Here is a 22326-nt window from a genome sequence, read left to right as displayed (position 1 = left end):
GAATTTTGAAATCAAAATGATCAGCCTTAAGCGGATAACACGATCAACAGACACACTGTTCACACCAGCACTTCATTTGCTCAACAATGCATTTGAGCCCGAGTTGCGACGCCCAGAAGCACAGTTGAAATACATCATTGAGAATGAGCCACGACACCACTTCTTTGCTGTAGTGTATGAGAAGAAAATTGCAGGCGTTTGTGCGGTGTGGAGAATCATCAAAGATGTCAATTTCATTGAACACGTTGTCATCTCACCCGACATGCGTGGCCTGTGCATTGGCAAAAAGGTCATTGATCAACTAAAACAATTGTTTTGTGGTCATTGGTTGTTGGAAGTCGACGGCGATGCAGCCCACGAAAAACTTCGAAAATGGTACACATCTTTTGGCTTTAAAACACTCGACAAATCATATCTCCAACCTTCTTACGTTTTTAATGGGCACCAAGTCCCACTCTTTTTGATGGGAAACATCCCACAAGAATCACTCACTTTTGTCGTCAACACGATGAAAAATCTTGTTTATTTCAACAACAACAAACAACTCATTCATGTCTGAGTATTTGCTTACTCACTCTGTTTTTTTGTCTAAAGCCATTTCTTTTTTATCTTCTTTTTCATCTTCTTATCCTCTTTCTATTCATCATCTATTATCTCATTAGTTCTTATTACTATACTATTAAAACTATAATTAACTTATAATTGATTAAATTTTTAATGAATTAATTATTATAAAATTAAAAATTTAATTTCATTAAATTATTAAATTGTAATTTTGTTTATAAAATAACAACTAAACAGTTTTTCAAATCTTATTACTAATTATAATATAAATAATAGTTATTTATGATAATTATCATTTGAAGTTTAAAACAAAAAGTAAAAACACAAACGAAAAAATAATGATAATGAAAAAAATGTCATATAAATAGCGCTAATTATTTATACAATTTGGTGGTTGTTTTCATTAGGCAAAAATCATCAAAAAACAGAAGCAAATCGTTTTAAAAATAGTTTAGTGTTATTTTTGTAAAACGAGACAGCAAGAACAAATTTACGATACAAACAAATTGACAATTAATGAAAATAAGGATAAGCTGAGGTGTGATAATAAACGTTAGCGTAATCCTCGGAGTCTGACTCCGAGTCTGAATCCATCCACATCATTTTCTTCTTCTTTTGAGCCATTAAGTCTATACCAGTCTCAAATTTATCCAGGCTGAACAACGGGCGTTCAACAACGAAATTGATCACCACAGAGTCGTCAGAATCAAAAGATGGGTTTTGACAACGTGAATTCATATCCTTTGACTGCGAAATTTCAGTTGGCGAGATAATTACTTATGTAGAATCTACTTACTATAATTTATAGATTATTTACCTTAATTGATTGTTACACCCTTTTCATTTTCTAGACGAAAAATAGTAACTTTGTTTTGGAAATATTTTTAGAATAGTATATCATATAGTTAATTTATTCATTTTATTTACCACTGAAAACGAAAAAAAAACAATAACTATAACAAATCACAATAAAACTAATGAAAAAAAACTTTTATACAGTCTGTCTTTTAAAGTTATCTGGTGCCTTTTGGACCATAAAAATGGGAATAATTCGGGGAGTAGTCCCAAAAACCCATCCCAATTGTTTCGGGTTTTTTCACGTTTTACCTAATGCCCGATGTTTAGACAAAAATGAATCTATTTTTTGTCCACCAGATAACGTTAAAAGACTGACTCTAGACTTTTTGACGAAAAAAAAAAAAAGAACAACAATTAAAATTTTTTTATTAAACAGTTTCGAGTTTTGTAATTGTTTCCCCATATAATAGACTTAATTTGGCTTATTTATCGAAATGATATAATCTAATAAATCATCTTAAAAAGTTGAAAATAATAATAATAATTAGATCATCATATTAAATGTCATTTCATCATTTTCAAAATAAACATTTTTCCACGCGAATTTGTTTAACTTTATGTAATTCTATAATGATTATCGAAAACATTTTTCATAAATGTTGAAAAGGAATAACCATTGGGTTTAAAAAATATGTGTTTTAAAGTTGAAATTAAACGACATGAGTTCCAGCCCTTGGATCCAACTTTTGAAGCAAAACCTCTTTTGTAATTTCACTTTTATTAAGAACTTCGAGTTGACCGTGATGTGGCTCTAATACATCCCAAGCCATTTGTGTGAGTTGATTTGATTTCACCATTTTCATTCCTCTAACATTTGGTCCTTTCCAATGAATAAAAACAATTCGATTCACATTTGGTACGCCTTCATACGTTAAACGACACGAAAACAAACAGAAGCAAACACAATCATCGGGTAAACTCTTTTTAAAGGATTCTATTCCCACACCTTCATCCCAAAAGTCAAATTCAACGCCCATCCCAACAACATTTGCTATAACCCATGCTCCATCCGGCGCATTACGATCCGTTACTTTCCCAATCGCTTCATGTAATCCTCCACTACGTTTTGTCATTCTATTTTTAATGCTTTTTTTAGTCTTCAAAATATCATAACGTTAAAAACTTGAATTGAAAATTTTGGAGTTCACATCACTCATTTTCGATCATACATATTTTTTAATATATTCTTTTTATTATATCACAATTTTTAATCTCAAATTAAATAAGACTGCCATTTAAAATTCCGCTCTAATAAATTTAATGAAATTTAAATTACTTCAAAGATTTCAAATTTTTTTATTAATAGTTGATTTTTTGAAAAGAACTTTTTCAGTTTTTTAATACAATTATTTTTTAATTCATTCAATTAAAAAACACGTCACTTCAATTGAATTAGTTTTGATCCTCTTTTTCATCCTTTTCGTCTTTTTCTCCTTCTCTTTTGTAAATGTCAGTGACCATTGGCTTCATTTTCTCGACGAATTCTTTGACATTGAATCCAAGTTTGACGTCGATCTCTCCACCACCTATCCAGCAATAGTCTTGTGGCAATCGAGTGATATCATCGGCCAACACGACGGGGATTTTTTTATTCATTCCAAAAGGAGTGATGGCATTATGTTCGAAGCCGGACAGTGTGATTGCCTCAGACTCGTCGGCCACTCTGAAATGGAAACACTTCTTTTTGACTTCGGGGTTGACCGCTCTGAGATACTTAAACAGTTTGTGGGATTGCATCTGTGCGACGTATTGTACTATTAATAAATAAAATCGTGCAAAAGTGGGAGTCTCTGTTGCTCCTGGTGGAAAAGCTGTATTCTCTAAAATCAAGGATTTACACAATTGGGAAGTGCAAGGGGTGTTCAACTGTCTTATTCTCTCTTCAAACGGCGAGTTATAGTAATTGTCATTCACTCGACTTAAACAGGATGAGGTGATACCCTCTTGTATCGCACTTTCATAACAGCGGATAGTTCCTTTGGGAGGTTTATCAGTTATAATGGTGATGAGGGTGTCAAGTTGCCTATAAGCACATTCCATCGGTAATGGGTTTGTTAAGTGAATGCGAGCAGGAACAGACGGGATTTCAGTTGTGAGACGTGAAATGAGCGAGTCTAATTTGCTTAGGGTTTCTACTTGTTAAAACGTTTGTTATTATTTCGTCATATTTTTACGTTTCTTGTGACTCAACTACGGCTTGGGTATGTTTATAAGAAACTTAAAATTCGTATGTTAACGTTGAAATGAATAAATCGAGAAAAACGTCACAAACCCATTTCAAAAAGTGATTTTATTAACTAGTTCTTTATCTCTCTTTTAAATTTTTCTAAAAAGTTTTTGGTAAACTTTACCTTTTATTGAATTTCATTTCATTTTTGAAATTGATTAAAAAAACAAAATATGAAAATATGAAAATATTTATTATGAAGTGTTGAATTAAATTTACTTAATAAAGCAAAAATGTCTTTGTTGAACAAATTTAGTTTAAATTGTATTATTATTAATATATTTAATTATAAAAATAAATTTTATATTATTGGTGTTACATTGGTGTAAAAAATAATAAGGCGTCTGTTATTAAAATATTGTTCAATTTTGTGCAACATTTTTTATTAAAATTTTATAGTAAATTTATTATATAAAATAAGTATTAGATTATCGAAACACACAAATAAAAAAACTATATGAATTATAAATTTATAAATTATATTAGAAACCATATTTTAGTAAAAAATAACTACCAATTTCTAAACTAAAAAAACAAAAAAAATTAGTAAAAAAAAGCTTAATAATCCCGAAACAATACATATTAACAATCCTATAAAATGAAAAATCAATGACTTAGGAGAAAACTTAAAAAAGGGAACTGCAAAATCATATTTTATCGAATGAAAGTACAAGGTCTTTTATTGTTCGTCATTGTTCTTGTTGCCAGTGCGCAGTCATCTGGGTTTTGGACACCAACGCTGTACAAAGTCCAAGAGAGAATTGGAGAGTTGTCAGTTAGAATTGAAGAGGTTGAAGACGCTGAGCGACATATTGAAGATCAAATTGACATTGCCATCAGAGACTTGAAGCACTCGGTCACTAAGAAGCAAAAATACATCATTGGCCGCAGACTCTCCCATCTCAGATCGAAGCTTGTCGTCCTTAATACTCAGAAGCTCGCCATCTTGAGAGGACTCAGAAGAGTCGTCAAACGCATACCACTCAAGTACAGAAAATTGATGATTAGAAAACTCAAACTCGAGAAGAGATTTAACCAAATCCGAGAAGTTTCGAAGGACGCCACGGCCTTGTTACAGCCAAAGTATGTCGTTCATCATAAGGCGTCCACCAAAAGAACCCTCAAAAACCTTGGTCACGGGTTGGCTGATAAGGTCAAGACCATTGGTAAGAAGTAAACGAAGTAATAATTTTATTTACCCGTTTGTTCATCTGTTTTTCCACAATCCTCCCCTATCTTTTCTTTCTTTCCGCTTTTCTCAATCTCTTTTTGATTTTTGTGAAAAATGATATTATGTCATTTTTTTCATCAAAACAAAATGTTATATAACAAAAATGAAGCGAGCAAAATACAGAGTTAATAATTATTTTTAAAGCATTTGATGTGTGAGCTTGATATAGGGACGTCGCTGACTTCTTTTTGGTTTAATGTCTAGAGATGAATATCTTAAATGAAATGAAAAATGAGCGAATGAGTTTCATGTGATTGTTAATGGAGGAAAGAGAACAAACATATTCTTGGAAAGTCTTTGGGAAGAATTCGTTACTGTCATCACCAAAGCCTTCACCACCCGTGAAACTCCTTGCTATCTTTATCTGTTCTGTACTTTTCATCATCTCTAAGAAGCCCAAGGACTTTGTGTTCCCATGATTATTGGCTTCGGTGACATTCTGTGGCTTCTTTTGCGCTTGTTTCATCGCGACTTCGCGTTTGAGTGCGTTGTGCAACTTACCAGGCATCTCTTTCATCTTTTCTTGTTGAGGCATCTCATCCAAATCGTTCAAATGAAGTACTTCGCTTTTTACTTCCGTTGTGCTTTCATTTGCGACGTCGACGCGGTCACTTGAAACGCCAAAGGGATTCTCTTCATCATAAGCAAAATACGACTCGTCTTCCTTTTCGTTCACATTTGCTTCGATTAAATTGACTGCACAAGACGATAACATCGCCTTCTCTTCATGCTCAATCTCAGCCTTTTCAGAGTCAAACTTCTCTTCAAGACGTTTAACGTAGTCTGCTATCTTTTGTTCTTTCAGTTTATAAAGCGCGTCAACACGCTCTTTCCGAATTTTGGCAATCTCTTTGCGCTCTTCTTCATCAACAAAGCCCTCGACCAACTCTCCAGAAGTGTCTAAAAAGATCCCATAGGTGGTCGAAAAGTGTTTGTTTTGAATGGAGTCCGTGGAGTTATCTAATAAAAGAATCGTTTTCGAGTCGTCGTTTTTCATAGCCAAAAAATTTGATTTGCAATTGAGACACTTTAAGATGTTCCATTTGCCACTTTTGTGCGACTGTGTTAAAAAGGTGTATTTCACCGTTACACTCCCTGTCAGCCACTCTACTACTTTATCTTCAGTTACTGGTAAACCATCTTCGGCACTCTTCTCACGTCGAACTGAGTTAATTCGGATATTACAACAGGCACACTGAAACGTTAAACTCATTCGATCTACACCCTTCTTTTTTAGTTCATCTCCTGCAACTTTTTTGCAACTTTTGTGTCACTTCCCTTCATTCTTGCTATTTCTTATATCAAACTTTTCTTGCGTATTTCTGTATTTCGCTTTGTGCACTTACTAATTCTTTTTAATTTCTTTTTAATTCTTGAATTTTTGTTGTTCAAAAGTAAGTTTTATTACTTGAGAATAATACATTTTACTATTATTTACTAAATCGTATTCTCTTGACATTTAAACTATATTAATAATTATTTTTATAACATTTATATAATACTTAAGAAAATGGTAAAACAATTCAAATCTCGCACACTTTCCATATAACGCAAGTTGGAAAAACATTTTGAATAACAAAAAATACAGATCACTCTTCGAGTGTTGCCAAAATGAGTCGTTTTAACTCGAACTTCTCTGGATGGACTTTCCCACACAAGGCCTTTTTCTCTCCGTTATACTCAAATGTGTCTTGTGAACAAAAACAAATGGTTTTTCCTTTATATTTTCTCATAATTCTAATATCATCATTTCCCACAGCGAAGAGACCTGATTGAGTAGGTTTTCCGACTAAGAAAGCATTACTTGCTTTCTTCTTTTTAATATCAAACTTTTTTTCATCTTTTTCTCCATTCCTTTCTAACACAAATACAAACGCATTCTCGTCGGCTACCCACGTCGCTTCTCTCTCAACCTTTTCTGTAATGACACACCCAAAGCGATTCTTCAACTTGTCATCAATACACAACACAAACCCTTTCCCATCTCTCACCCCGTCATTAAACATTTTACTATTCCGTCCCATCGCATTCACTTCCGAATCAAAAACAATGTTTCCTACTCTTCTCCCACTCCATTTAAATATCTGTTTACGTTCTTCTTCGGTAAGTATCGACTCATCATATAAAGAGATTGGCGTCATCTTTCTTTGTCGAAGTAACGCTTTCCTCGACCGAATCCGTCGCTTCATCTTTTTCTTTGGTTCGTCGTCTTCTTCACTTTTCTCTTCTTCGTCTTTTTCGTCACTTTTTTCATTCTCCTGACTTGTTGAACTTTTTAAAGAGTTGTCCATCACATGTAACATGTCTTCTATTTCAGTAGTTTCATCCTCTGATGGTTGCTCCTTGTTATTTGAATCGGACTCACCCTCTTTTGGATTGAGTGCTACACTTGATGATCCCATTGAATTGTTTGCTTTATCGCGAAGACTCATTAATTTCGCATTGAGTGATGTCTCTTTCTTTTGGAAAATAGTTTGTAGCTGCGCTTTTCGAAAGGAGTTCTTCTGGAGTTCTTCTTCAAATCTCTTTTGTTCGAGTTGAATGAGTTGTTGAATTGTCGTGTTGTTTGTTGTGGTGATGTTAACTTCGTCCGTATAACATTGCTTTTTGGTCTCAAATAACAATTCTTTCATATCATCTAAAGCTGCTATCGTTTGGTCTATTGCAAATTCAAACTGCGAACAAGTCTTCTTGGCTTCTTTTGTCTTTTCTAAAGTGTTTTCGAGAGTTTTCATAATGTCTTCTGAAGGACTAACTTGTATAACCATTTTCTTTGTATCAACATGAGTTTTCATCGCTTGTTTAAGTAGTGTAAATCGTTCGTCAATGTCTGGTGTAAATGTAAGTAAGTATTCGTATGGGTCTAAATTACTCATGACAATTTTTTATTTACTAGATTATGAAAAATGAACATCTAACCCTTACTCTTTAATTTTCTCAGTCGTTCTTCCTTCTATTTTTTATTATATTTTTTAATAAAGTTGAGAAGTATCTTAACTGATCATCATTTTCCTGGAGTGTTTTAACCACTTTATTGTCTCTTTTTAATATTAAAAATTCACTTTTATGTTGCATTTGCATAATAGAGCTGAATAGAGTCGGTAATAAAGTATATGAAAGATAAGGTGCAAGACACTTATATATTTTTATTACTTTCTTTTGAACAAATGTATATCACATTTGTCAAATTGCCTATTTCTCCTTTGAATTAAAATATTTTCTTTGAAACTTAAATTATAGTAATATAATTTATTAAGTCATAATTAATCATGTGTATATGAGAAATGTAAAAATAGCATTATTTACTTTCTATCATTTTTGTTATTGAAGCCGCATTGATGTGGTTGTTTATTTGTTATGAAGAAGGTTGTTTTTGTTTTTATGTCAAAACAATTCAATTCACTTGTTTATACTTTTTAGATAAAACAGTGTTGATGTAGTTATCAATAAAAAAAAAGTAATAATCATTGTTCAATAATTCAATAAGCCTTTATTATGTTTTAATTATCAATTCGATTGTAAGTTAGTGTTGTGATAATCATTTTTAAAACAATAAAAAGAGTTTTATCATTTATTGTATTTATTACCACAACATCTTTGCAAACATGTTAAAATCATTGAAACAATATCAACATTAATTGATTATAACCTTTATTATCGAACTAATTATAACAACACCTTTATTTTCCAAAACAATAATATCATCATAATCATCAAATAAATTGATATAACTTAAACCAAAAAAGGTTCATTTATAAAAAACAATCAAATAATTCAAATATCTTTATTGTCTCAACTTCAATAAAATAAAACAACAAATAATTCAATTCTTATTTTTTTGGATTGATAACGTTGGTGTTTTTTGATATTTCCAAATATTTATTGACAACTCTACTTGATACTATCAGTGTTTTTAATTTATCGCAACCTTTGAAACACCTTTCTCCTATTTTCACAACACTTCTCGGGATTTGTAAAGTTTTCAATGATTTGCACTCTTCGAAACATGAATGTCCAATTGTGTTTACCCCATCTGGTATATTAATTACACTGAGACTTATGCACAATTTGAAACAACTCTCTCCAATAATTATTACACCTTTTGTAATCACTGCCTTCTTTAGAGAAACACAACAATAAAAACACATTCTTGGTAATCTTTCAACAACACCTTTTACTTCAATTTTACTTAAAATTTCGCACTCTTCAAAACAGTTGTCTTCAATGATTTTAATATTACTTGGAATAACAACTTTTTTCAATGTTTTACAATAAGAGAAACAGTTGTATCCAAGTGAAGTCACATCGCTTTTAATTGTAATATTTTTTAGAGAGACACATCCATTAAATAAACATCCTTCATATCTTTGTATTGTGTTTGGGATGGTTAGAGATAACAAATTTCCACAATTTCTGAAACATCCTGTTTCTATAGAAGTAATATGACTGGTGAGTGTGACAGAAGTTAAATGTGAACAATCAACAAAACATTGTTTTCCAAGCGAAACGATTGAAGTTTTGAGATTGATTGCTTGAAGAGAAGTGCAATTATCAAAGCACAACTCGCATATCTTTGTAACACTTTCAGGAAGGTCGATTTGACTTGTTTGAGAGTAAAAAGATGTTGATAGGGAAGTTACTGTTATACCCCTTTGAAGTGGAAGTCCAATCAAATTGTGGTTTCCAAAAATAGCCAAGTTGTCTATATACGTAATTGGACTTTTTATTTCGATAATTTTTAATGAATGCATTGTATCATAATTCAAAAGTCCAATTGACTTGATGGATTTTGGAAAAGCAATTTTAGTCACTCCAGTTAGACCGTTCAGTGAATGATTTGCTATTGAAGTGACTCCATCTGGTATTTCAAATATTTTCAAATTCTCATTTAATAAACTTGTGTGTTCTATTGTTAAAGAGTAAATACTCCTGCATACCATGTACTTACTTTGAGAAGGCAGTGCTTTGTCAATTTCAACGTTTTTAAATGTATAATTTTTGTCAACGAAATTTTCAGCGACTGAACTCTTGACACTAAACCAAACAACAATTTCATAAAAATTTTCATGTGAGAGTGTTTTTGTGAGGGACAAAGTGTTTCCAAAATTTTCATCCTTTTCATTCCAAAGGTGTAACGTTTCCAACCGTGTAAAGTATTTTCTTGTTTTGGTAGTTAAAGGAATTGGGTTGAAGTGAAGTTTTTCGATAGTGTCTCTGTACTTCTTACAAGACATTTGCAGATGAACAAAATCGTTAAAACAAACAAAGTATTTCACAACAGTTAACATATGAAACCCACTTAATTTGCTCATTCAATTGAATTTGTATATTTCAAGTTTAGTTGTTTCCATGCTCCAATTTATCATTTGTCTGTTCTACACATTTTGTTCCAAAAATTACTTTGATGTAATAAAAATTTGAAAACGTTAATTATAAAGAATAAGTTTAACAAGTCAATTCCACAACACAACAATTTTCAAGTCAAAATATATATTTGTAATTGAAAAAATCAAATTATGATAATTTCAATTAAAACCCAAAAAAATGAAAAAATCGAATAAAAACAAATCAAAGTTCTTCATTATTCATGTCAACAGTAATTTCCCTTGTTATTGGGATAACTTCCTCATATCTAGTGTCTCCCATTTCCTCCAATTTTTCTCTTCTTCCCCAGTATATGTTCCAGACACCAAAGAATATGTGTATAGCCAACGTCAAAAACGAGAAGACCGCTATTAAAATGCACCCAAGTTCATTATTGTCAACACACCCATCTCTGCAGTGGATAGTCCGTTTCGTGCAAAACCAAAATCCGTACGTGCATTGAGTTTCTTTAGTCCCCTCATAAGGGTAACACCCACACTGTTCATTGACACCATTGACACAACACCACGTGTTTTTCTCCAAGTTTGTGCGGTCACTCGTATTGAGTGAGGTGATGTCAATAGGGTCTTCTGCACCAAAAATGGCTATAGAGCCAATCACCAAATACGAAACACTCATTAAGACGCTCGCAGAGATGTACATTAACAAGAGAATGGTATTCGATCGTTTAATACTCACCACAAGTAATACTGCGCTGAAGAGTGTTATCCCAATATATGACAAAAAAAGCCGGTACGTCTTCAAGTGATATATCCCGTCTCCAAGGGTGACCGGATGATTCTCAACACAAAACAAACAGAACGTCAAAAATAATACAAACAGAAGAAGAACTTTCAGTCCGCTCTCAAAATACGTCGATCGAAGATATTTGAACACTGTCATCCACTAACTACTACTTTAAAAGAACTTCATTTCTTTTGTTGTCTTAAAAATCTTTATGAAAGTGAATAGCTTTTTATTGGTTTGAAGTAGTTTGTTTTTTTCTGATTCTGTGGATTTTATCAGAACATAATAAATTGTTTTTTGATACTTGTATATTCAAATTAAAATATTGCTCTAATAAAAAATAGGATATAAGAAATTAACGAAGACATCAAGTTTTTTCTACAAACAAAGTGTTAAAAAAAATAGTTAATCATTAATTTTTTTAATTATTTTATGGTTTTTTATTTGTAAATTTTACGAAAAATCTGTTCTATTTTTGCTTCTCTTGGTTTCTGTTTTTTAATTCATGATATTCTTTTGAATAATTCAAAAAGGTTTTTCTAAAAAAAGTTTTAAATTATTTTTTTTATGTTAAACAATATTATTTTAAACACTAAAATTATTAATATATTCTAGTTAATAAGATAATGATACATGTATCATTATCTTATTATAAATGCATAATATTTGATATAATATAAACTATCATAGTATAAAACTATTATTATTACTTTTACCAATAAAAATTAAATTTATTAATATAGTAAATAATAATAATAGATCCTCAAACTAATTAAAAGTAATACCTCAAACTAATTAAAAAAAGTATTTTAAAATAACACGAACATTACTAAATTCATCTCATTATCATCAAAAACTCGTCTTTAGATATAGACCCGTCTCCATCAGTATCGATGAGCCCTGCGATTTTATCTGCGTCTTTATCCGAGTAGTTTGGATTTAAAATTCTCAAGAAGTTTTTCAGCTCCTCTTTTGATACCGAACCGTTATGGTCTTGGTCGACTAAGTTATAAATCATTATATTGACCATTTTATGTTTGTCTGTGATGCCATTTGGCATTGCATTACAAATCCTTTGGAATTCGGATTTGTTCAGTTTACCATCTTTAGCATTCCAAGCCCCAACTCCATCCACTATTTGGAACATGAATGTGAATTTCTCATCATATTCATCTCCCAACCCAGTATACTTCTTCATCCCATTCAGAAATTCACTCGTATCAATAAAGCCAGAATGATCCGAATCAAACGAATCAAAAATTGCTCCTGCGTCCATTTGTTTTTTTGAAGTTCTTCATCATTTGAACTTATTTTGAGTTTTCTCATCTTTTTCAAATGTTTTCAATAACACTACATTTGTGAGTGTTTTCAACTCATTTTTTCAAAGTAATTTGAACTGTTGACTGTTGATATTTCAATAATTTGTGACTCTGTTTTCAAATGATATATTATTAATAAAAATTACTATACAATTTTAATACAAGAACGAAAAAAAACTCAATGGTTTTCTAAATAGTATGAATATTAATATTATAATTATATATGTATAGTACACGCATTGCTCTTGATAATAAACTATTTAGTAAAATTTACCATCAATTATAGAAAATGTCATCCATATCGACTCCATCACACCTTATCCAAGCTGATAGTCGACCTACTCAACAATTTTTGAATTGATTTCAGCTCCTTCTTCTCCTTTTGAACTGATGACTTTCTGAACGTTGCATTTCTCTTTTTCTCTTTAGGCAATTTTTTCAGTGGCACCGTCTTTTGTGATGTTATTTGTGCCTTTCCACCCTTCTCTTCTTCTTTACAACACTCTTTAGAATACTCTTTTGATTTTTCATCATTGACAAAAACCATTTGTTCTTGTTTAAGTTTCTCTTTATTATCGTTCTTTGCAAACGCCGCAGTCTTCTCTCTTTGAACTTTAGTATGTCCTTCTGTCTGTACCTTTGATTGGATATTAATTTCACTTTGTCCGTTTGTTTGTGGCCACGTCGGTGGTTTCGAAGTGATGAGGGGGGTATCTTGTCTCATTAATTTGTGTGAGCTTTTCCTTCTGAATTGTGGCGGTATACTAATACGGGCATTTTTCTTTTGATCCGATATAACAGCGACAATAGCATTCTCGTCGATTTTGTATATCTTTCCGACAAACTTAGCGAAGTCTGTGAGTGTCTTTGTGTCATTTTTTAAAGTTTGGAGGGTGCTGTCTTTCTTCCATAAGGTCAGTACGTTTCCCAAAAACGAATCGGTGACTACCCTAAAGTTCTCCAACACTCCAAATGATTTGACATCTTTCTCTCTAATATCTTCTTGCAATTTTTCGATTTGTGTTGTATAGTCCTTTTTCGTGGTATTCAAGTCATTCTCAAGTTGTGTTTGCATGTGTGTGAAGATCGCATTTTTCTCTGAAAGTTCAAGACAGTGTTTCATCAAGTACTCATTCTTCTGTTGCATTTCATTAACTCGCTCGTTCTCATCTTTCAACATATTGAACTTGACTATTTCGTTGTTAGATATGGTGATGTCGCACTTACAGCGAAGCGTCCCAGAAAATGGCTTCATGTTTTCATTCTTCTCGACCATCTCGAGTTTTTTTAACGTCTGCGCGTGGGAGTTCTTTTCAAAGAGTAAATCGTTGACGGCTTTCTCTTTGGAAAGTAAAAGTGATGATAGTTCAGTCTTCATCTCTTTAATGATCCTTGACATTTCTGTTATGTGTGTGACTAATTTGGCGTTCTCTTCTTTCTGTTTTGTATAAAGTTCCATCATGAATTTTAATTTCTTCATCGTCTCATTCCACGCCTCTAACAATTCTGAAGAAGACATGTCTGCATCGTCATCGGAACTTTCAGATGTATTTGTGTCACTCCCAGTGCTTGACGAATAACTTAGATCTCCGTCATCTGATTGGGAATATGCGTTTTCTTCATTTTCAGTGGTAGAGTGTGGCAAAGGATCATTACAAGACATTTTCTTTTTACTCGTTCCTACAATAAAGATTCATGAAAATTTTGTTTTTTTGGTTCATTTATTATTCAACTATTTAAATCGTTATTATATACTATTAAATATAAATCATTTCGAAATTGTAAAGTAACTTGTTTTTAAGTACAAAAGTCGATATTAATATCAAAATAATATATTTTTGAAAATTAGTATGAAAAGTATTAGTTTTATTTAAATTAACATTTAATAAAGTTATTAAACATTTTAATTCAAAATTTATCAAAAAAAACAGAAACTATTGAAATATAATATTTAATTATTTGTATTATTTTTTTTTCATTTCACTTTTTTCACAATTCTTATCATTGATAATTTCTTGTTCATTGTTAGGAACAAATAAAATTCTTAAATAAATGACCTTACATGTTTAAGTAAATATCACCAAGATAATTTCTTAAAAAACAGAAATAAAACGATAATTAAAATTAAGCCATCCCGAATCCCTGATTACATTCCGAAATTGCCATCATCAATTTATCTCGAAGTGTCTCGAAACTTTCGTAACAAGGTAGATCAAGTGTATTAAAGCATGTGTGTGCAACTGGAAGTGCTTCCAGTCTATCGACTCTTTGGATAGTGAAAGGCATAGGCCCACTATTTCCACTCAGATTTTTGAACCCACCCAATGGGACTTTAGATGATCCCGTTACAAATTGCACAAACAGCACTTTTTGTCTTTGTTCCATCTCACCAAAGACATTCCAGAACCATTCAATGACTTTATCAGATTCTCTGTATCCTCTATAGAGGGTGTTATTCTTCAAGTCAGTCCCATCTATCTCAGGCATCCCAGATATCAACAGTTCAAGTTCTGTATCATAGAAGTATGAAATAGCGTCAAATGGAATGACGCTGAAGAACCCTTCTTTGAACAAATCGATTTGTTTTTTGACCGACTTACTCAACTTGTAGTCGACTAACAGTTTGACGTATTCGTGTTTGTTCTCATCAGTGACGTCAATGTTTCTTCCATTTGGTTTCAGGTCGTCGACTATTTTCCTCCCAAATTCTTCATGTTCATAACAGAACTTCATATCCAAATCTTCAACACTGTTCTCCAAAACCCATTTCAAGTTTTTATAATATTGTTGGTCGACACTTTCCATATCACTGAGCGTGATCTCTTGCTGAAGAAGTTGTTTGTATATCGACTTCGTGAAATTGACATCAAGAAATTCCCCATCATACACAGTCTTCCCAACTACTCTCCCAATGAATTTGTATAACTCGATATCACTATACAATTCACTTGCCGGATTCGCCTGGAACTGTCCATCATCCGTCGGTCTGAATAACAGATAGTCCGGATTAAACATCGACTCAGCAATAACGCGGAGCCACTCTTTTCGAAGTCCTCCCATATCGATCCCCTGTTCACCCACAAACTTCACTTTCAATTTCCCTTTCAAGTCTTCATTCGTCGCAAACATCAACTGAGAGAAACTGTCTTGGAAGATGTTGTTCCGGTGAACGGATATATAGAATCCTCTTCTCGCATACTTCTTGTGTTCCTTTCTCATTCTCTTTCTGAACACTTCTGCTTTGGCTTCAAATGTCAAGAACTTCGGATATCGTGAGAGTAACACAAACGACGTCTTCATCTTCTCTGGTTCAATTCGAATGATCTTTTCCACAAGTTCTTTGTATTTATCCAAAAATTGATCAATTTGTTTGTTCCCTTTGAGTATACTAGGGTCGACAATGACATTATAATTTAAGAAGCTGTATATGATCTCAAGCAAGATTTTACGCTCATTCTTTTTGTTCTTTAAGATGGTCTCAAACACTTTCATAACATTCTCTGTCATTATTCCTTTAAAATCGGTTAGTAGTGGTGCTATAGTCTTTTCATTCCTTTCAGAAGACACATTCACACACTGACAGAACGACAAAATGACTTTCAGATCATTCTCTTCATAATTTTCTTTTGTTGTGATATACTCAAATTGGTCTTTCAAAATGTTTTTAATCACACTTTGTGTTCCTTCATTCACAAAGAGTGTTGATATACTTTGTTTGATCGAGTAGTCCGAAAAAACACCATACGACTCAGAGAGGGAGCACACCAGTCTTGCAAACTCATTTCTATCCAGCGTCAAATAGATCTTTTCCTTCCCCGAAATTTGACATATCAAAAGGAGTTGGCAGAATGCAGCCCCGACTAGATGAAGTATAAAAGGTGACATATGATACTTCTCCTCAAAGATGTACCCAACAATAGGTTGGACGTACATCATCATAGTTAAAGAACTCATATTAAAGTCTCTTCTGTGGTACAACAGCAACAAGATCAATTTCAAGACTTTCTCGACTTTACTCTCTTCGATTGAGTCTTGTTGAACCAACGGTAATAAGACTTTCTGGAATATCACCACCACATAATTGACGTACTCCGCTGATGTCTCCGCGTTAAATTTCTCAAACAAGAAGACAATTTTATTCAAAGCGATGTTCGCAATGGTATCGTTGCTCGACAAGAACAAATGACACAGTGCTGGCAGTGCGTTGATATTCGAGTGGACTTCTACCACATCATGAGCGACTTGAAATACGTTGAAATGTCCATTATCTTCATCTAAATCGTCTTCATCGTCTGAAGAGTGTGGAGTATATCCTCCATCATTGATTGGACCATATCGTGTCCCATCTCGTTGAAGGTCACGCGCCTCATTTCTCAAGTCTTCTGGTAACAACTGCATCATCGCATCGTCCGCATTTCTCAAAATATCTTCTCGCAGAAGTGGGTCCAAATCATAGATGAAGTCCACTGTACTTTCTTGTCTCTGTGGGTGTGCGGCTGGTTGATTCTGTGTGACGTTTTGTTGAGTGTTCTGTGTGGTAGTGTTACTTCCATTATTTTGTTGTTGCTGCTGCTGTGCTTGTTGTCGTCTAAATTCCTCCAAAATCTCCGTTCGAATTTCTTGTGGAAGATCGAAGAACGTTTCTCTATCGACGTCTGGCGGAAGTTCGATATTCTCATGCGCATTTTCGGTGTTTTCTGGTTGTTGTGGAGCATTTGCTTGTGGTGTAACATTTTCAGTTGATTGTGTTGGTTGCGCGTTTTGTTGTGTTTCTTGTGGAGTTTCCGATTGCGAGTTCTCTTCATTTAAGACATCACCAAGACCGTTGTCTGTGACGTCTTCACTTTCCTCTTCATGAGAATTTTGTCGTAGATAAACTGATCCATGTTGTTCTATATATCCTTCCAGAATTCCATTTTGTATATCTTGTGGTAACGCCATGAATGTGGTTCTATCAATTTCGGTTGGTAAATTATTTCTTAATTCGTCAATTGTTTGTGTAACGGGTTGTTGCTGTTGTTGAGAAGTGACTGGAGGTAAAGACGTATTATCCGATTGTGTTGTTGGTTGTGTTGTGCTTTGTTGTTGAGGAGCAACATTTTGTTGTTGTTGTGTTTCTTCTTGTGCACGTTGTTGAGTGTTTACTTGTTCGTCCACATTATCATTTTGTTGACTGTCTTGGAGTTGAATGTTGTTCAAAAATAGAGTCCCATCATCAACGGCATGTATTTGCTCTGTTTGTTGATTTTGTTGTGGTGGTTGTGCTTCATTATTTAGAGCTGATGTTTCTTCGACTTGTTCAGTGTGTTGTTCTTCTTGTGGTTGAACAGGAAGTGGTAATATACCATCATTATTTTGTGGTGGTATTACATGGAAATGAGGTAGATCTCCTTCAACGGGGTGGTTTGTGTTTAATTCATTTTGTTGATTCTCATGAGCGCCAAATACACCCTCTCCGTTGTTGAACAAGAATTCTGGTAAATTTCCCAAGTCCCTGCGTATCCCCTCATTGTCATCACCAAACAAATGAATGTTTTCAATATCCTCGATAGTATGTGCGTTATTAATTTGCTCATGTATGTGTGGATCATTAATATTCAGTTCTATGACCAATTGTTGGAGTTGATTTCTCAGCATTTCAAGGTTATCTCCATGAACTGTACGTTCACCTCTATCTTCGACTCCTTCTCTCCCTTCCCGAATTTGAGTGTTTTCCTCTCCAATTGGGTGTCGTCTTGGATTCGGTGTTGGTGCAGGCTGTCTTGTCATATTATCCGTATCACTTTGAGCCACAGAAATCCCACCTGTTGGCGCGTCAAATAAGTGAGCTATTGCATCGATAGCTTCTTGGTCGAGTAATCCACCAGTAACATTATCTTCTTCGTCTGGTCTTCCTTGTCGTAGAATCAAATCGAACACCCTTTGATTAATACCACCGAAAATTTCACCTTTAATTTCGCAATCCAAAGTGCGCGTCTCGTTCTTCCACACTTTATTGAGTCGGGGTTGAGTTGCTTCGTAAAATCCAATATTAGGACTTAACGCCTCGACTTGCACACTTTCGAGAATTCGACGGTTTTTAGTCGTCTCAACTAAGATATTCTCGATCTTGGTATGGAGCTCTTCCGAATCTTGGACTAATGTGTTTGTATACACACGAACGTCAAACTCTCTCACAACAAAATCGATGGTAGTGTTCTTGTTTTCTCTCAAAGAAATAACCTTTTTGATCAGTTCAATATCTTTTACTTCACCACTTAATGACCCGAAATATCCCGAATATAAAACATCGAAAAGGCCTTGGCGGATATTCAAATTTTCTTTGTCCATCTCTTCTGTAATAACGGAATCAATTGTTTGTATTTTGTCAGCAAGGTATTCAATCATTTGAAGTGTCACAACAGGAAGACTTTTAGTCGATTCATTCGTTGGGATATGGAACTCCTTGAGTTCCTTCATTTGGAGTACATCGCACAACAGCATCGGCTCAGTTTTCAATTCTTTTAGAATACTCTCAATGAACTTCTTTAGTGTAAATTGCGCAGTTTTTACCATCTCAAGTTGATAAAAGATTTTGAGGAACATGTTCACCTCATCGAGACTTTTCTCGTTGGTGTACTCAATTGTATCAATACATCTCTCGAGTTCACTTTTTGCTTCGACAAGTTTTTCTCGTACACCTTTTGTTTTTGAAGTCACAAGACTGTTCAACACCTTGACCACAAAATAATTTGTGTTCGGGTACTTTTCAAAGCCAATCATTAGCTTCTTCACATCAAGCCAATTCACATTCTTTGTCAAACACAATCTCTCTTTATATTCCCAAACACCTGTCTCACTCAACTCCTCTTTCTCTTCAAATTTCTCGTTTAAGTACAGTCTGACTTTCGTTGCACAGACGGTAACCAAAACTCGATTTCGTTCACTCTCACTCAACTCTTCAATCAACTTCTTCATCGTCAAAAAGTAGTTTCTTGCCGTCTTATCTTTATTGAGTAAATAAGGCAATTCAAGTGTCGAGACATGTGTCAGTGTTTTTGTTTCACACGCAATGAACAACGACACATTCATCCATTTCTCCATAAATTCAATTGGAAGTTTTGCTTTGAGGTTCAATGGGCTCAACACTCGTATCCACATATTTTCAAAGAGTTTTTGTTTACTTTCTTGCGTCAAGTTCGCCTCTTTTAAGTTCAAAAATACGTTCTCTATGAACATAGTAAAAATCTTTAATACATTCTCTGGAACGGCTTCTTGTTGACACAGCCATTCAACAAATTTGTCATAAAAAGCATCAAAGTGCGCCACAGTCTTGTTCAGTGCTTCTTCCTCTTTAAAAGATATGAAGTTGGAACAATTCAAAAAGAGTAACAAGATGATGCAACTCTCCTTTTCAAACTCGTTCTTCATCAAATTTGGTATCAATGTGTTCAGTAAATCATTGCAAATGGTTGTTGGAGTGCCAACCGTGTAGAGTATGTAATCAAAGAAACACAACTTCCTCCACCTCTTATCCAATATGTTCATTGAAGTGTATCTGATTAAGGCGGTTGGTATCAAAGGACTCTCTTCGATGATTGTATAATAGCGATGGCATATATATTTCATCATCACTTCAAAACTGTCTTTTTCATACACCTCAAATAAATTTTGTTCATTCGAATTGACTCCTTCCAGTTTATTGAGTAACGAGAACATTTTGAAAAACTCGACGTCTTCAACATTTTCTTTGTTTTTGATTCTTTTTAAAATGTTTTCAAAAAAGTCTCCCGCGACTTTCAATTCAGCTTTTAAAAAGTTCTTTGTTGTAATTTCGTTGTCTTCATACGTTCTGAAATATTCCAATGGGACTTTGTAAGAATCTTTTTTCATGATGATTTTCTCGGCATCTTCTTGCTCAAATCGACTCCCAAAAGTCGATATAACATCTTTAAAGTGGTTTAATGTTCTCACAAAGAGTAATATTGAATGTTCACCGACGCTTTCCTCAAAGACTTTGATATTCAATTCATCGTAGATGTGTTGCATTCCCGTTAAAGCGTTCTTAGTTTCAGAAAATAATACCGATGAACTATAACTGATTCTATATTTGTCATCGATTGCGGCAATATCATACAAATATTCGGGACAGTCTTGAGCATTACATTCGACCGCAACCATGTCTAAATTGGTGATACACTTGTTGACAAATGCTTTTATTTGTGCGGCAGTGAACCTCTCGATATTCCTATACTCGTTTTTGTTTCCGTTCCAGATATTCTTTGCTCCATACCTTATCGATAACGCAATCAAGTCAAGTAACAGCCCGTTCACCTTCTCATCACCAGAGAATGCGTCTGAGTTTCGAAGGCATTCCACAAATGAAGTGTAAAATGTGATAACTTCTGCCAAGTTCTTTTCATCATTATAAGTCTTAGTATTAGTAAGAGGGTACTTCTTGCTTTCAGACACTTTCCCGATGTCCTCAAACTGATTGACCATGTTCTCAAGTGCAGAAATCGTCTTTTCAAATATCTTCGTCCCAACAGGAACACCAACAAACCTCATATAAAATTTCCCGACGTCATTTCTCTTTCCCAGTTTGTGTATAAACTCGTAGTTCATCATATTAGCCAAGAAGAAATCAACAAATAAGAAAATGTGGTCATCGGGTGCCGTTTGTGTAGTTTTATAAATGAATGAGCACAGTGAGGTGTAGATTTTTATTGTATTCAAACTGAGACCGCAGCCGTTTTTGTTAACAAACGTCAGATAGTCGTAAAATGGTTGTGTCGCGTTTTTGGCTGATCCTCTCAGAGCAGTGTTTTGTTCCATTGCCGAGAACAAGATTCTATGAACTTCCTCGGGAACATTCTTGTCAACCAAAAATGGGGCAAGTATTCTGAACTCGGAGTTCCCCGAAATTTTCGACACAACTCTTTTTATGAAAATGATGTCATCATCAGAAAGGGTGACACCATCTGTTTTATCCATTGACGCGCTCAATGACAAGTCCTGTGATAATTTCAAGTCTTGTGAATTGAATGCGTTTTGTGATGATAGCATTTTAAAAACCTTTTTCACAGCGAAAGAGAGTGACTGTTGGAAGAATATTGATTCTTCAAAGAAGAAGAATAAGTTGCACGTTTCTTGGTGATCAAACAGCTTTTCAAAGACAAAGAAAGGGAATTGGTACGATTCCAAATACATTCCGTCGGGTATGGGGCACGCGTACGATACAACAGACAAACAGAATGCGTCGTTCCAGACACGTTGTTTTTCGTTTGTTTGACTGAAGAGGAAGTGCATTCTCGATATGGAAAGATCCTTGTAAATTTCTTTTAATTTACATTTCGAGAGTTGGAGTAAAAAGTCTGTATATTTTGAAGTTAAGGACAAATCGATAGTACCACATATGGTATTGAACTCCGTGCAACAATGATCGATGATCTTCTGTTCGTTGACTTTTGTGTATGTCTGTAATGTTTGTGGATATATGAACGATGCACATGGTGTTATATAATTGACGCTGGTGTTAAACAATTTGCAGTAGATTAAAAAGTGTGAAGTAATTACAAGACTTTCGCAGTACAAATACCTTTCGAAAAATTTGAAAAGTAATACATTCTCAAATTCTAAGTAACGGAAGTAATTCTTTTGTGTGAAGAGTGCCTTTGTGAGACTTTGTACGAGGAACACAAGTTTTTCAATGTTGACTTCTGAAAAGTCTGCGACATGAAGTGAACCAATTTTGATTGTTTTGATGTGATAAAAGTAGTTAAAAATTGAGTTGGCTACTATTGGGAATAAAGTTGTTTTGTTTTGTTTAATGAAGTCCTGTTGAGGGCTTTCCAAGTACTGTAATAAAGTGGTTGTTAACACATCTATGTCTGTACTTTTATGACTTAAAAGATATTTGTCCAACGACGAAGGTGTCCGCGTTGGCTGCCTAAAGAAGGTTAGTTGGTCCATTACGGTTGTGGAGTTTTGAGTTTGATCTCTTTTTCGTCTTTTTCTTGTTCTTTGAGTTTTGAGTC

General features: G+C 33.9%; 11 protein-coding genes across 11 annotated transcripts; 2 read left to right on the top strand and 9 right to left on the bottom strand.

The window, feature by feature from the left end:
* Nucleotides 1-16: 16 nt before the first annotated feature.
* Nucleotides 17-559, top strand: EIN_419390 (hypothetical protein; the record flags this gene model as incomplete). The annotated part of the gene is made up of 1 exon (XM_004254733.1): nt 17-559. One exon carries the CDS (start codon nt 17-19, stop codon nt 557-559), a length of 543 nt encoding a protein of 180 aa, XP_004254781.1.
* Nucleotides 560-2072: 1513 nt separating this feature from the next.
* Nucleotides 2073-2495, bottom strand: EIN_419380 (hypothetical protein; the record flags this gene model as incomplete). Its single annotated transcript, XM_004254732.1, has 1 exon — nt 2073-2495. The coding sequence occupies one exon, from the start codon at nt 2493-2495 to the stop codon at nt 2073-2075; it is 423 nt and encodes a 140-aa protein (XP_004254780.1).
* Nucleotides 2496-2814: 319 nt separating this feature from the next.
* On the bottom strand, nt 2815-3462 carry EIN_419370 (hypothetical protein; the record flags this gene model as incomplete). Its single annotated transcript, XM_004254731.1, has 1 exon — nt 2815-3462. The coding sequence occupies one exon, from the start codon at nt 3460-3462 to the stop codon at nt 2815-2817; it is 648 nt and encodes a 215-aa protein (XP_004254779.1).
* An 848-nt stretch (nt 3463-4310) lies between these two features.
* Nucleotides 4311-4826, top strand: EIN_419360 (hypothetical protein; the record flags this gene model as incomplete). Its single annotated transcript, XM_004254730.1, has 1 exon — nt 4311-4826. One exon carries the CDS (start codon nt 4311-4313, stop codon nt 4824-4826), a length of 516 nt encoding a protein of 171 aa, XP_004254778.1.
* A 179-nt stretch (nt 4827-5005) lies between these two features.
* Nucleotides 5006-6093, bottom strand: EIN_419350 (hypothetical protein; the record flags this gene model as incomplete). The annotated part of the gene is made up of 2 exons (XM_004254729.1): nt 5006-5080; nt 5161-6093. 2 exons carry the CDS (start codon nt 6091-6093, stop codon nt 5006-5008), a joined length of 1008 nt encoding a protein of 335 aa, XP_004254777.1.
* Nucleotides 6094-6469: 376 nt separating this feature from the next.
* On the bottom strand, nt 6470-7756 carry EIN_419340 (hypothetical protein; the record flags this gene model as incomplete). The annotated part of the gene is made up of 1 exon (XM_004254728.1): nt 6470-7756. The coding sequence occupies one exon, from the start codon at nt 7754-7756 to the stop codon at nt 6470-6472; it is 1287 nt and encodes a 428-aa protein (XP_004254776.1).
* Nucleotides 7757-8710: 954 nt separating this feature from the next.
* EIN_419330 (hypothetical protein) lies at nt 8711-10192 on the bottom strand (the record flags this gene model as incomplete). The annotated part of the gene is made up of 1 exon (XM_004254727.1): nt 8711-10192. The coding sequence occupies one exon, from the start codon at nt 10190-10192 to the stop codon at nt 8711-8713; it is 1482 nt and encodes a 493-aa protein (XP_004254775.1).
* Nucleotides 10193-10448: 256 nt separating this feature from the next.
* EIN_419320 (hypothetical protein) lies at nt 10449-11147 on the bottom strand (the record flags this gene model as incomplete). Its single annotated transcript, XM_004254726.1, has 1 exon — nt 10449-11147. One exon carries the CDS (start codon nt 11145-11147, stop codon nt 10449-10451), a length of 699 nt encoding a protein of 232 aa, XP_004254774.1.
* Nucleotides 11148-11826: 679 nt separating this feature from the next.
* EIN_419310 (caltractin, putative) lies at nt 11827-12267 on the bottom strand (the record flags this gene model as incomplete). The annotated part of the gene is made up of 1 exon (XM_004254725.1): nt 11827-12267. The coding sequence occupies one exon, from the start codon at nt 12265-12267 to the stop codon at nt 11827-11829; it is 441 nt and encodes a 146-aa protein (XP_004254773.1).
* Nucleotides 12268-12620: 353 nt separating this feature from the next.
* Nucleotides 12621-13973, bottom strand: EIN_419300 (hypothetical protein; the record flags this gene model as incomplete). Its single annotated transcript, XM_004254724.1, has 1 exon — nt 12621-13973. One exon carries the CDS (start codon nt 13971-13973, stop codon nt 12621-12623), a length of 1353 nt encoding a protein of 450 aa, XP_004254772.1.
* A 461-nt stretch (nt 13974-14434) lies between these two features.
* Nucleotides 14435-22261, bottom strand: EIN_419290 (ubiquitin protein ligase, putative; the record flags this gene model as incomplete). Its single annotated transcript, XM_004254723.1, has 1 exon — nt 14435-22261. One exon carries the CDS (start codon nt 22259-22261, stop codon nt 14435-14437), a length of 7827 nt encoding a protein of 2608 aa, XP_004254771.1.
* Nucleotides 22262-22326: the final 65 nt, after the last annotated feature.

The sequence above is a fragment of the Entamoeba invadens genome (genome assembly GCF_000330505.1).
Source record: "Entamoeba invadens IP1 unplaced genomic scaffold scaff_1105074724939, whole genome shotgun sequence".
Lineage (NCBI taxonomy): Eukaryota > Evosea > Mastigamoebida > Endamoebidae > Entamoeba > Entamoeba invadens.
This window is presented reverse-complemented; position numbering and strand designations above follow the sequence as displayed.